General features: G+C 39.2%; 1 protein-coding gene across 11 annotated transcripts in view; it reads right to left on the bottom strand.

Moving 5' to 3' along the window:
* The window catches only part of PTK2 (protein tyrosine kinase 2), a 189,087-nt gene that overhangs the window by 22,573 nt on the left and 151,021 nt on the right, over positions 1–15,493 (bottom strand). For 10 of the 11 annotated variants that reach the window (XM_074557683.1, XM_074557658.1, XM_074557672.1 and 7 more), the window contains 7 exons: positions 14,761–14,845; positions 12,295–12,395; positions 10,907–11,022; positions 9,979–10,079; positions 9,008–9,097; positions 7,570–7,774; positions 1,392–1,503 (listed from right to left, as the gene is read on the bottom strand). In XM_074557683.1, coding sequence (XP_074413784.1) covers positions 1,392–1,503; positions 7,570–7,774; positions 9,008–9,097; positions 9,979–10,079; positions 10,907–11,022; positions 12,295–12,395; positions 14,761–14,845 — 810 coding nt within the window. Of the gene's footprint in view, positions 1–1,391; positions 1,504–2,156; positions 3,008–7,569; positions 7,775–9,007; positions 9,098–9,978; positions 10,080–10,906; positions 11,023–12,294; positions 12,396–14,760; positions 14,846–15,493 lie in introns of those variants that run through there. The other variant, XM_026790486.2, reaches the window with a different exon arrangement.

Raw genomic sequence — 15,493 nt, forward strand, 5'->3', positions numbered from 1 at the left:
TGCAACACTTACAATGAATTCGCAGAAGAATAAAAAAAATCAGTTGTCACATTAGAAAATTAGATAATAATTAAAGAGACACTTAAAGACATACCTACAAGATTCCACTTGTTCCAATGCCATTATTAAGCACATTCATATTTTACACAAAAGAAATGTGTAAAAAAACTTAACCAACAACAGCATCAGAAATACAGTGTATTTCTACAAGGACATAGCAACCCCCTCAAAACAGATTCTCTCTAGTGGAAGAATTAACTGCATTTTTAACATCAACATAAAGGTGCTCATTTCAAATTAAGCATTATGCTGGTCCAATTTATGCAGTTTATCTGCTTCTGTAACCTGGAACATTGTCTGTTTAGACAAACACCAAATCCTGCTAATTCATCTCAGATGACTGACCAGCTTGATGGATTGTTTGCTGTTTCTAACTCTGAAATGAAAGCAGCAATTCCACTGCCCACATTTTCTATTTGCCATCAAGGTACCAAAATGCAGAACTAAGCTCAGAAATCTGATCTATCAGGCAACAACCTGGAAATGGGAGAGAAAAACACCCCAAAATCCCCAAACAAACACAAACCCTCCCTCTCCCCTCAAACCAAAACAAAAAGTTGCCTTTCTATGAGGCCTGGGTAATGTGTGCAGCACAAGATGCCACACAAGTACTCCTGGAATTATTATCAGAATTATTAATAATTAATTATTATTCCAGAACCAGGAATTCACAACAAGGTATCAGGACACAGACAATACAGTGGTGACTGCACAAAAATAAATTCTTCAAAATACAGGCTTGAACTTTCAAGCAACAACTTGCAAAAATAACTCTGAGGGGAAGCAGAGTGAGAGGGAACTGGAGAGGTTGGACTCCCACAGCTGCAGAAGCCATCAGTGACATCCAAACAGGACAGAAATGAAAATGAAGTGGAAACTAAACCACATACGTTCCTTGGAAACAAACCCCTCATTTTCTGTCCAGAAGAAGGAAAATGCAATTAGCTGACTCCTGTCCTGTCACTAATGTGTTATAAATAAACTTCATGCTGGCCTGAGAGCTCATTAGCCAACAATTTACAGGAGTGCTACAAGCAAGAAGGGAAAGGAAAAGCCAGGAGACAGTTTTGTGGCAACTTTGGAGGTTTTTTTTACAATTTCAAGTAGAAACAGAAAATCTTTAAAGCAGTATCACAGCACAGATCAGTTCTGAGCACAGTTCAAGCAGAGCTGGGTCATTTCAGGCAAAGATTCCCAGATGGGGACAGAAGTGGCCAAAATGCTGTGGTTTGAACCAACCCATCAGGGCAGGCTCTGAAGAAATAAACTGAATAAAAAGCAAGTTTTTGTTTGCTTTTTGTTAAACACACATCATTTGCAGTCTTAGCTACCTTGGGAGGAGCTTCATCTGATCCTCCTGAGTCCCAGGACACCGTGACTTGTCGCCTGGATTCCATTCTCATTCGTTCTTCTTGCTGCAGCTTCTCTTCCTCCAGTATTGTACTAAGGAAAACACAATGCAATCAAGCAAAACTCCAATTTCAGTGACTAACAAACCTCTCCCCACAGCCCTTGCATTTTTCAGACTAATAAACAGTACTTCACATGAAATGCTATAAAATTACTGAGAGTCAAACTTATTGTACATACACTGGTTTTGTGTCTGAAAACCAGTATCAAGAAGAAATATTTCTGTAGGATTACCAGGGTGCTTTTAACAATGAAAACAGCATCAATGTTCAGAAAGCTGTGGTTGATCTCACACACAATTTTTTTTTCCATAACAGTTCTTTTTAAGTGCAATTACACAGAGAAGTCCTCAAAGACAATCAATCAAGCACTTACTTGCATGAAAGCTTAATCTTCACAAGAAAATATTCTACTGAACTGCTGCAAAGGTTCAAAACAAACCGAAAATGTTCTTTACTGAAACTCAAGAGCTTCAGATCACTGGGATTTTTTTTTCTTTTTTAAAAGAAAGCAGTCAAAAATACTCCTTCAGCTCTTACATTTTAGCCTAACCAGGAACACATTCAGCAAAGCAATTTAGCAAAACAGAAAGATCTGACAGTATTCACTCAGCTTCTAAGCATTCAGGTCAAAAGGCTGCATTTTCACAAAGTACAAGACAGCAGTAAAACCAGTTTGCTACTTACCACTGTTCTGACTATTAGAAAGCCTGTTTGAAGCTGAACGTGCTCCTGCTGCCCCCACAGCCAGCCTCCTCCCAGCTCTGCTATGTGGCTTATTAATGTTGGATATTTGCCATTTGAAAAAGACTCAGAGAGAAGCTTTGAAAGAGGGAGCTGCCAATTCCTTGGAGCCGCACGCTACGCGGGCGCTCTGAGATGTGAGCAGGGCAGATTATTTCCATATCACTGTCCCCAGGGTAAAGGCAATCCTGTGGAGGAGCTACTCCAGTTTCTTTATCACTCAGGAGTTTCCAGAAACAAAGCTAAGTTCTGAGTTTATAATCTCCTGTTCAGTCTGCTAAACAACCACCCAGAATTACTCATTCAGGGGATGAGATCAACTCCAGCAATTTATTCTCATCGTGAAACTTCACTGCTCATTTCAAGAATAAATTCCTGCTGGAGACAAGAACTTTGCTTTTCCTTACTCAGCCAAAAAAACCCCAAGCTATGCCACTTCTAAAAAGCAGAGAAGCTTGTCTCTCTGCAGCTAAATCAAGTTTATAACTATTGCTGCAATTTCAATCCATCATTGCTGAAGCAACACAAGAATGTGGAACAAAAGCAAAATCAGACAAGTTATTTGTAAAAGTCACCCTGCTAGAACTACCATGGAAACACAGCTACAGCCTAACAGAGGGAATGAAGAGAGAATCATTCTATTTTACCTCTCTTTTCCTTCAGAATAAGGAAAATGCAAGATTTTCTACTTGAACCTATGAAGAACCCCTGCTTTAGAACTATCTCACGATTCAGGTACCCTGTATTTTTATACAGCATGAGAAAGCAGCCAATGAACCATGATTATCATCTTTTAAGAGACGGATTAAAAAACCCCTCAACAAAGCAAGACCAAAAAAAAAAAAAGGGAAAAAAGAAGTTTGCCCAGATTAATGAAAGAGAAATGAATAAAATGTAGGTTTTTAGGTTTTTAACCAAGCTGTTGGTACAGCAGTTGCTCTAATCTGAACAAAAGAACAGAATGGAGTTGGCTGGTAGTAGCTGGCTAAATTTAGAGATGGCTTACTGACAATTTGGGGCCATGTGTGGAATTTGTCACAGCACAGTCCTGGTTTTCCATAAAAAGGAATGAAACCCCAATACCTCCCTTTGCTATCAAAGCCATTTTACCTCTGGTGCCCCAATGTGCAACACCATCAGCTTGCATCACCTGAAATGACAAATTTCTTTTGAAATTGCTTCTTTTTCTTAACACAGGCCCAGCTTTTTGCCTTACAACTGCAGCTCATCCTCCCTGCTCATGCCATCAGGAGCTTCTTTCCCAGCAGCCCAGGTCAGCCTGGCCAGAGGCTGATGGGCTGCAGCAGCATCTGTACTTGGATGCCCTTGATTCTGCTGACAAGAATATAAAATAGAAATGCCTCAGAGAAGCACTACTAGAAAAAACCACAAGGAATAGAAATGACTCACAGAAAGGTCTTTGTTTTCACAAAGGGAAGACTGGTCTGTGGATGAAGGAAGAGTGTGCCAAGAGATATTTTTGACGTTTCCTCAGTGCAGCTGCTCAAGTTCTCTGAACAGTTTATTAGAATTTGCAGAAGGTCAGGAGAAGTCAGATCTAGGCATATTTTCCCAAACTGCACATATTTTTAGCAGCAAAGAGGAGCAAGCAGAGAATTCTATCCCTGTGGTTCCCCTATCAAACCTTGAGGTAGCACAGACAAATTTAACTTCTCTGCGAGGTGAAGGCTCAAGAAAAACCCCGACTATTAAAAGTCTGCATAATTGATAAACTTACTTAATTTACAAAGAACTTGCTGAAATTGGCCTGTGACAGCAAAAAGGAAACATTTATGGGGACCTTCAGTGTAGGAATATTTAAATTACTAAATTGTATCCTCATATTCCAAAAGGCACAGCAGCACCAGTGTCTCCTGCTACAGTGGTGTGGGAACCTCCATCAAGTGCTGACCCCCAAAAAGCAGCTTCTTTATTTCCCTCTGCCACCCAGAAATACAAAGTTGGATGCAGAGGAACACACCTGCAATACTGTTCTAATATGAAAGCACTTTTATATGGATTATAGACTATTAATGGTCACAAGCAAAGAACAGAAGAACAGCAAAGCATTTTGCAGCCTCCATCATGTATTTGAGGTAGGTGTTAATCTTTTTTTTGTTAGAATGCCATAAAAGAAGACTCAAACTGCCCTCACCCCTACCAATTTTCATTTATAAGCAACATTTCAGGATCTACATCAAATGCAGTGACAAAAAGACTCAGGTCCAGCTCTCATCAGTAAATTATCTCACTGTTGTCATAAAACCAAACTTCAAAAGCATAGTATCAGTCTCCTTTCCCCCCCTCATTCTTTTTAGAGCTGTTTCCACGTGCCCTGCAGCCCCAGGACACCAGTAGGGTGAAGCACTCTGTAAAACCTGTGACCACCAATGGGCCACAGGGACACTGTCACCTCTGCAATGACACAACTGCTCCTTGTTTTGCTATTTGTAGCAAGGTGGGTTCATGAAAGGTACTTTAAACAAAATCTGTTCCAAGGCACAGTGAAAAATGTGATGAAATGACATTAATTTGAAAATTTAAAATACTTTTATATTATTTACCATTTATTATTTTGCAAGACAAAAAAATCTCTTCTACACAAAACCAGGAAGGCAACACACACTTCCCAATTTAAAAAAATCCTATATTCTAATTCTGACCAAGTCAGAATTGCAGGAGTAACAGGGTAGCACCTCACTGTCCTGACCTAATCTGACTTTTAACCCCCCTCCACCACTTGAAAAGGGGACTTGGAATGCAAAGATAAATTACATTTGGAAATCCACAATCCACCCATTTGTTTCTGTGTTTGCTGGGAAGACTGACTCAACCACATCCACTTCAGACAGATCAAATGCTATAAAATTACTACTCTAATAACAGTACTTAAATTCATATGTAGCAACAAATAACAGTGCATAAATTGTGCAGAAATCAGCACCTTTGCCTTGCACAATCTGCTGCAAATTCAGTTTGGGTAAAGCAGCTGTTACTATGAAACAGAAAAAGCACCAAATAACAGAGAGCATGTGAAATGCTTATGCTCCCATCTATGCTATTCCAGATGCAGAAGATTTTTCCCAAAGCCATGAAGGTTTTTTTTTTTTTCATTAAACCAGAGAGGAATGAATGCTGCAGTGCTGTATCTGGCTCCAAGCAAACATCCAGCCTGCTCTCAGCTTGAAGAGACTGCTCTGGACAGCATCCAGAACGAGCAGCAGCAACAGCACAGGGAAAGGCCACCAGGGAAATAGATTGTTTTTGCAAGTTCATGGGAATTTGAGTTCTGAAACCCAATCCTGCCTGAACTGCCTCATCATCAGGGAATTGGCAACATTTCCAGTGAGAGGCTGGCTCTGTCTGGAGCAGCAAAAGCAGCCCTAAGGAAAACCATGCTGCCTAAATTTGGGAGATAAAGGTCACCGGTTTGGTGGGGCAGAAAGTTCTCTGCTTTGGTGGGAACAGAGTGAAAACTGGATTTTAGAGTTGCAGATTTTAGAGTTGCAACCTCTCTCCTCAACCAGGAGAGAGGCTGCCCTGTAAAAAAAGCTTCAAATGTCCCAGCACGAGCAGAGGAGCAAACACCCCTCCACAGTGGGTGCACCTTCCATGCAGAATGAGATGAAGGGGTGCCTGCAGGTCTCAGGTCTGATCTCCTGCTGAAGCTGGGCTCCCTGCACAGCCAGGGCCAGGTGCTCTGAGCCTTTTCCAATCCAAATCTCAATGTCTGCCAGCATGGAAATTCCAGAGTCTTTCTGGGTGACCTGTTTCAGAGCTCACCCAAGCACACTGGGAAACATTCTGATGTGTAACCAACAAGCCCCTGCCTTGCTGCATGCCCTGAGTGCTGGTTCTGAGGAGAGCCAGGCTCTTGGGCACACTGGATTTACTCATCCTCTTTCCTTCCTGGTGAAATACTCTCCCTGCATGGCTTTATACACCACAGCCATCTTCCAGTCACTCTTTAAAGGGCTTCATTCTTATCTGTGCCAAGCAGCTTTAACAGTACAACCTGGCTGCAAATTATCAATCATCCTGTACTTTCAGAGCAAAAAGAGACAAAAAGCAAATGAATTGCCAATTTCCACCTATTACCCAAATCACACAACTGTGCCACATCTTTTTCTTGCAATCCCTGCCCAGCCCTGACATTCCTCCCTTTGTGTTAACTCCACACAGTCAAGAGGATGAGAAATTATCTGTGAGAAGGGTCAAGTCTTTCCTTAGTTCTAGAAACTACTAGTCTACACAGGAATTCCTAGAGTAACAGATGGAACTGTGTGAAATGTTAAGAATTAGGAAAACACTTTAAGGTCTTCCAGTTCGCCATACAGCAGCTCTGAGATAGCATCATAATTACATTCAAATTGTCTCTCATTTTAACCACCAGTGAATTATCTTAAACCATGGACATTCAGTGACAGCAAAAACATAATACTATGAAAATAAAACATGCCACAAAGCACAACTTTGAAACAAAACCTGTAGTCAAAGCAAATAATTCAACAGTGAATTACAAGAATTCCCAGTGTGGATTGTCAGTGAGCAAAACCTAAGTGTTACTCAAAGCTTGCATTGACTTATGCAAAACACATCCTGAGCAGTCATGAAATCCAAATGTCACAACATTTGTGACCCAATTTGTTCACAAATATCAAATGTGCCTGCACATTATCTCAGAGATGTTTCAAAGCTTAAATATCCCTCCCACTTTGGGGCTGGTGAAATCACTGGAATACATTACTGCAGAATAAACTAAGGTGTGAATTTAGACTGGTCTGCAAGGTGTGTGCTCACACTCATTCCAAGATAAACATAAAGGTACTTTATATCCTGGTTTACAAAGGGCAAAGGAATTTCTGTCTATGATGTTGCATTTATTGCAGGCTCTGCAATTGCCCTATGACAGCTGTGACTGCAACTACTGCACTACAAGCCATGAAAGTAACTTCCAACAGCACTAACCTGATGCTTCATTTATTTAAGATACATCTCTGCCCCAGAAACCCACAGCATGTTTGCTTAGATAATCACTCTAAATTCTTTTTCCCTCCTTCCCCAAGGATTGTTACTAAAATTATAAACAAATTCCAAGTAAAACGTGGAGTTTTTCTTGGGAGAGAAAGGAGGTGATTCATATTTCCAGTTATTTAAATTTGCTGCCTAATCTCATTTTCTCTACCAGATAAAGCCCAGTTTTCCCAAAGACCAGCAACAACCTGGCCATTTGAAGATAAAAACTCCAAACACCGTGCCTCGGATTTTCCACAGAACCAAAACACCGTAACAGAAGATAAAGCGAAAAGAAATATTTCTGAACAAAGGAAATGACCTCTCAGAAGTCAAACCCTACCTGAGTTGTGCTTTAAGTTCAGTAAACCTGGGTCTCCTGCTGGGGTCGTAGGCCCAGCACTTGGTCATAAGGCTGTAGAGGGTGGGAGGGCAGTTTGGAGGCATTGGGAGCCGCTCACCGTTCTCGATCCGCCCAATCACATCATTGTTCTTCACTCCCTGGAAGGGCTTTACCCCGTGCATGAGGATCTCCCACATACACACACCTGAGGGACACACACAAAACCACCTTTTCTTCACTGTCAGCAAACAATCAGAGCTGCCCAAAGAGAAGTAAGCCCCAGTTTTGTACTAATAATGCAATTTCTGCTAAAATATATAACCAGGGATTTGGTTTGGACTCACCTGCAGCAGGATCACACACACAGCACCAGCCTCACCTTCTGATGAGGCACAGTGACCCACAGATGGCTCACACAGCCTTTTACCTGCCCTAAACCACTGCTTGCTCATATTCAAATCTCCTCTCTTATGAGGTAGAATGTGTTTGCTTTTCCCTCTGACTCCTTCTTCCTGCTCTGACATGTAGAGTGCATTTTCACTTTGAGCATTTTTAGGGTTGGCATTGATCCACATTTTTTTGTGCTGAAAACGTGTAATAAACCAATTTCTATTAAAACTGCATTAGAAGAACAGCATCTATCACTTTAGAATTGGCCAAAGTGATCCATAGGCTTCATTTTTCCAACTCTGCCAGTACTGGAGTTTTCTTCAAACTGTTATAAATCCTTCACTTAAAAACAGTCAAATTTTAAATTGAACTCTCACTTCATTATCCTGCTCTTATTTCAAGTGTCATCACTTTTGTGTTCTGTCTGTACAGGCCAGCAGTCAGCACCAGTTGGAGCACAGGACATCAGATTATTATAAAATGTTGTATATTTGGGAAAAAAGATCAAGGTTTCAGGACATGTCTATTTACCCTTGTATTTAATGAGCTTCTGGTTGTATTTTTTAAGAGGCCAGGAGCTATGAAAGACAAATTAATTCTTTTAATTTAACATTAAGGAATCTAGCATTAAAGATCTGGAAATTTGGTATCTCACTGGATAATTGCACATTAAGCATGGAAATGTATATCAACAAAAGTCAAAATGCAACAGAGAAACAGCAAATGACAATGGTATAACACAAAAAAACCAAACCAAAACCAACAGACAAAAATAATCTCTGTCATAACTATGAGCTAATTTCCTTGCACTTTAATTTCTCTCAGCTTCTTACCAGAGGTAAAAAATTCATGAGAATTCAGGCTTATTAAGCAGGAAAAGGAAAGAAAAATACAGAGGTGGAAAACATGCTGGAAGAAACTGGATTTTCAGAATGCACAGTAAAAACTGTGACAAATATTTGGAAATTATTCATTTATAGCAGTCAAAATGAACACTAGGCTTGTCCAAGAGGACACAAAGAACCCTCCCCACTTGGTTTTCACTTACCAAACATCCACACATCACTAGCTGAGGTAAACCGTCGGAAATTGATGGACTCTGGAGCCATCCATTTGATGGGTAATTTTCCTTTGGAAGCTACAGGGAAGGCAAGAGAGGGCAGATTGTTATCCCCACTACAGAGCTCAAAAATAGATTCTGTTCCCAGTGAAATAATTCACAGGCAAAACCAATCTCCAGTGAAGTACTTCAAATATTGATATATAAGCTGTTTGGCTTTACATGAAATGGAAAATGAACCAACAAAACACAAAATAATAATAATAACCCCCCAAACCTCCCTTAAAGACCCCAAAACCAACCCCAAAACACACCAAGAAATGATCATGTCAAAATTATTTCCCCTCTTAGCAATTAAAACAATAAAATGTAGCTCAGCAAAGTGAGACACATAAAATGAGGAAACACAATAGAGTGTAAGGGGACAGATAATGGATAATTTAAAATATATGAAACCAGAAAAATATTAAAGATGAGATTTATGTAGTCATGATTTAATAATATAAACCAGCTTTGGAATGCTACTGTTTGGGACCCAACATGCAATCTTTATTTTCCTGCTGCATTTCCCATCTCTCAGCACTGCAGGACATCTCTCAGCTGCTGGAGACATCAAAGCTCAGGATTCCACCCAAAATGGGGCAAAAGTAGCCTTCAAAGGCAGTTTTGTACTGAATCTCCCTAGTCCAGTGACATCTGAATATGCAGCATGCAGTGACAACACAAACTCAGCATTCATCTGAACCTACATGTGAATTTGATCATCTTTGCACCTTAAATCACACCTTGTGATCCTTCTTCTTAAGCACACATAGCAATTTACTGCCATTAATCAGGTATTGAGTAACTTGCCTTTTTATACAAATGCATTAGCTAGACCAAGGAAATCTGGTTAATTCCTCAGCAATGTGAGAAGCAAGTGTGTTTTCACTGCAAGAAGGACCCAGAGGTGCCCTCACCTTTGTAGTAAGTACTGTCTTCCATGTATCGGGACAATCCAAAGTCACCCAGTTTCACACAGTCAGTGGTAGACACCAGCACGTTTCTAGCAGCAATATCCCTGCCAAACAAAAGAAATAATATTTCTAGTAACTTCAAAACATGAAGTGGTGAATTATCAACACCTGAAGAAAATTTATCTCCTTTCCTGCAAAGGTAAGGAACTGGTTTAGGATTGTAGTTCTGTAGGAGGTTTCCTAGTAAGGAGCTCAAGTTCTCATTGCAGGAAACAACAAGATTCCCCTTGAGCCTCTTTTTCTCACCCATTGTTATTTACATGTTTTAACATAAATATCTACATATCTATGCATAACTATTACTTTACATGCAAGTGTTTGCTTATACATTACCACAACACATATATAGAATAACATAGTATTTAAACACAAGTGAATTGCTTAAGTTCAAAATTTACTGTACTTAATAACTGGAGTTTTGTGAACCCTTAGTTGCACACAATAAGAGGTTGAAGCCAGTTTCTTCTCATTCTTCTCATGTTCACATTCAAGGGAGTAAAATTCAAAACACACCATGAAGGAAATTTAGGTTCATTTTCTGGTTAAGCAAGTACTTGTATTTTATAAATATTTTATTTCCCTTCCTCTTTACTTAAGAAGCCATCTGCCCTTGTTTTGCTTTTCTATATTTGAATGATTACAGTTGACTCACAGCTTGAAAAAATACTGTAACCACAAAGCAACAACTGAAAATGATTCCGATTGAAATCTGGCACCAGCTCCAAGTCAATCCAGGAGTGAACCAGCAGGTGTCACCCTTGAAAAGGGTGTCATTTCATGGAAACCTCTGCAAAAATGACACTCCCTAAAATGTTATGAGCAGTGACATATAAAAAGAGACAGGTACAGATAAATATTTATGAAATCTTACCTATGTACAAATCTTTTGCTCTCCAAGTAGGCAAGAGCTGTGCTAAGCTGGTAAGCATAGAGTATCAGAGAGGCCAGGTCCAAGCTGTACTTCCTTACTTGCAAAAACGACCTCAGCTTTTTGCACCAAGGAGAAAAAAAGAGAAAGAAATTAGGACAAGAAAATAACAAAGCTGAAAAAGGCATATTTCAAATTGTGAAGTTTACATGAGTATCAATGGGCATGACTTCCATGCCTTAAAGGCTGGATGAGGTAAAGAAAATCACTTCCCATGAAGATTGTGACTGCAGCAGAATTCAAGCAGTCTTTCTACATGAAAACTGTTAAACTAAAATAAATAACTGTAATTTTGTGCATTCTTTCAGTCTCTTTTTGAGAAGCATTTGCTGTTGCTGTTGCAGAGTGAAGCACTCTTGGACTTTTTGGTTTTTTTTACCCTTGAGTGCAGCCTCAATTTATGGCCTAAATCACTTCAGAACTGAACAGCACCTATTCAACCCAAACACAGATTGATCAGTATTGTTTTAGGAGCATTCATGTTAATAATTAGTTTTAACCTACATGTGCTAAAACAACTGTATTTAGCTCAGAGTGGCCAATATCAGCACAGAATATTTGTCAGCTCTATTCCCAGTATAAGGCAGGCAGAACCTACTGGAAGGTGGCACTAGAGTGTCCTTACAGATCAAAACAAGGCTTTGAAAAGTGATTTGAATGCTGGAAAGGAAATCTATTAACAGAAAATTACTTCTCCACTATAGGTTTTTCTATCTATCCCTGTTATTTTATTTTGGAGTTTGATAATTGCAATGACAATCATATAATGTTGTATGAAATATCACTGCAGCTCACATTTTCAGAAACGTGGCTCAAATAAAACAAATTGATTATAAAAAGTGAGATCTCGTTTTCTTTAAAGCATTCATCCAAAAAACATAATAATGAGGGAAGTCATCTTATCTAGAGCCCCTGCTGCAGATATTCTACAGGAAAAAAAAAACCAACATAAGAAATTCAATATTTCAAGGGAAAATGCAGCATTATTCAGGAAGAATAAAAGATGTACAGTTTAATTCTGGAAGGTATGTTTACAAATGCTGTTTAACTGATTATCACATTATCATCATCTTGACAGAGGTCATGCTCTCACTCTGGAACTGCAATTGAATGCTCTGAAAACTCTGACTAAATCACTCTGGAATGAGGTGATGCAGTTCCCCCGGTGGAGGAGAAGGTCAAAAGCTGCCACTCCTGTTTCTGAGTCCATAACTCTGCAAAGGAGTATGATATCATGCTTGATAGCATGTGTTAGAATTCTGAAGTGTTTTTTCAGCCTTTTCTGGGAGCTAAAAGAGAGGAGAGCAGAGCTGCACGAGGATTTCTCCTACCTCTCCAAGTGTACAGAGCTCCATGATTATCCAGACTGGGTTTTCTGTGATAACCCCAATGAGCTTCACAATGTGGGGGTGATCAAACTGACGCATTGTTACTGAAAGGAAAGCAAAGAATTCAGTGCATCACATAAAACCTTTCTTAAAAATAAAAAACCCCTGCTGGTTAAGCATGTAGTCCATGAGCAGGGAGGATAATCACAGACTTTAAACAACTGTTGCAAGCAGTGATTTCTGGTCATTCCATTTGCTGAGGGCAGGCAGAAACAAACACTGATTGCCTGAGCTGTGCTGTTCTGCACTCACAAAAATGCAAACTGCTGTGGAAGGTGCCAGTCAGGTCAGGTTCTGCCTCTCAGCCCTGGATCTGGTTATGGACATAACCTAAGTTAATAAAATAATCTGTCAAACCAGTGCACAACCAGTTAATCTGTGCCTTTCTACTGAAAGAGAAGGCTAAAGCAGTCTGTATAATTCAATTACTGGAAAAAACATGTTTGCCAGATTATGATATGGACAAAAATCTTATTCAATCATTACATTATTTTATTTCCCATGGAGTTAATTTCAGTCCTGGCAGCACAGCCACAGTATGTTTTATGCAGTATGACACATGAATCACAGAATCACAGAATGGTCTGGGTTGGAAGGGACCATCAAGACCAACCAGTTCCAATCCCCTGCCTTGGGCAGGGACACTTCCAGCTTGCAGGCCCCAAGCCCCATCCAGCCTGGTGCTGAACACCTCCAGGGATGGGGCAGCCACAGCTTCTGGGCAACCCGTGCCAGGGCCTCACCACCCTCATCACAGAATATATCCTAAACCCAAATTTAACCTGCCCTCCTTCAGGTAAAGCTACCACCCTTGGTCCTATCCCTGCCTTCCCTGATAAAGAGTCCTGCCTCAAGTTAGGCAAGAATAAATCCCATTTTCTTCTGTTTTACACAAACCACAAACTAAAAAAACCAGGAGGTGTTTCTGAATTTATATTCTGTAAGCTCTGAATTCTCTACTTCTGGATACACAGAAACCCCCCAAAAAATCCTTGGATAACTGTGTTTACAAGACCAAAAATTATACAGTTTAGTAACATATCTTCCTGACAAGAAACTTTATGGGAGAGAATATATTCTTTAAAATATTACTGTTATGAATAATACAGGGAAAATTGCAATAAAGCAAACATCCCTATCATTGACATAGCTTAGGGAATAAATAACATGAAATGTCATACAGGCAATAACAGCTGCTAAATCTTTTCAGCATTGAAACTCCACCATAGGCAAACATCAAAATATCTCAATATTCCTAATATTAAAATATTAGGAAATAAATGTATTAATTCAGTGAAGTAAGCAACTGTTCTGAGCAAATTTGCAGTCTGAATACAAGACAAAGGCAACAGATGGGAATTAGAATGAAAAAGAGGAAGAAGAAATGGCAAAACTATTAAATCAAAATGGAAAAGTATTATTTATGTGTCAACTACAGCAGCATTTCCTAATCTGTCAAACTTGAAGCATAATAAGGAGCATTCAATGAGCAATTATTTTCTACACTGCCAGGAGACAGCAGCCTACCTTGTGACTGCTGAGTTATTACTGTAAGCAATGGTATTTACTGTTCCAACAGATAGAAATGCAATGGCAAAAATTACAGCAATTTACAAAAAAAATGAGAATTCATTAGCTATTAACACAGGTCTTCTGAAGGAGTTGAAAAAGCTCCTTGAATTAAGGAATTATGAATAAAATATACTGTAACATCTGACCAAAACCAATTACTTTACTGATAAAATACAATACATTTACAACATTTAGAGGTATACAACAGCAGGGGACAATAGGCAAAAATTAAGGCCTAAGTGCCATATCTTAATTTGCTTGCAAAATCAAACAACAGAGGAATCAGTAACTTTAATATTATTTCAAAAGTTTCTGTTCCTATTCACCCCAACAAAAAGCCTTCCTCCACACATGAAATGTGCTACCTGGGGAATGCAACGTTTGTGGGCAATTATTTAGAAAAATGGCCTATTCTGGCATAGATCTTAAATCTGAATTTTCAAAGCAGATCTCTATTAGATCATTTCCAGCAAGGACAACTACCTGATCTTCCAAAGCAATAAAGTGGAGAAGGTGCTGTGGTTTTTAAAAATTTATTTAAGGAAAAAGAAGGAAATAGAGGATCACATCAAATGTTCCAAAATTGGTTCTAAAACCCTACAGGAGCCAGACATCACCACTCAATCTGGAAAATCAAAGAACCCACATCCAGTCACACACATGGGCCATGCAAGGATGTAGAGAAGTCCCCTGGCACATGCTGTAGGAGGAGAAAACATCAGGCTGTATATGAATAAAATATTTACAGCAGTGTAAGAGTTTTCTGGCACTGGTGGCCACAGTCTTTGCAAGGAGAAGATACAGAAATGATCCCAAAAGAAGTTGCTTCATACTCACAGGCTTCTTGTAAGAATTTTTCTCTAACACTGTCTGAAGTGCAGTTTTTACACGTTTTGATTGCAACAGCCATAGCTGGATTTTCCTGAAAAATATTATTGAGAAATAGCTGAAATACAAACCACCAAAAACAGCCCACTAAAAGCTGGCCCTTAGAATTCTGGTAAAACTACTTTGGAAAAAATTATTATTAAATAAAATAACGTCAGCTGAGAAATTACATGTTGAAAGCTTCTGTGTTAAAATACCACTATAATCAAGACAACTTGCATACAACATTTACATCCAATGTGTCTTGAAAATATTTAATGTGTGTTAAACTGTTGAAAAATTATGACAAAAGATGGTAAGTTTAACTGAATAGTACTGTAAACTTTTTGTGCTATTGAGGAAGGTAAACTCTTGACAATATTTAGAAAAATAGAGAAAAGAAAGAGATATGTGCCTAAAAACCACACTTGGCTTATACAAGCAAGCAACCCAGAAAGCCAAATTAAAGACTTTTTGTGGCTTTTTCACAGCAAAGACTGGCTGTAGATGTGAGCCCAGACCAAAAAGGAAAGTAAAACAAAGATTTTTACACATTATCTTCACAGTCAGTCAGACCAAGGCTTTAACACCAGGTTCAACAGAACCACATGTATTGAAAATCAAAATCCTATCTGAATATCCAAAAATGAGAAGTTATTGATGGCTTGAGAGCAGCTGAAGTGTTTTAAAACTAAGTTTCTCC

Source organism: Zonotrichia albicollis, chromosome 1 (assembly GCF_047830755.1).
Source record: "Zonotrichia albicollis isolate bZonAlb1 chromosome 1, bZonAlb1.hap1, whole genome shotgun sequence".
Taxonomy (NCBI): domain Eukaryota; kingdom Metazoa; phylum Chordata; class Aves; order Passeriformes; family Passerellidae; genus Zonotrichia; species Zonotrichia albicollis.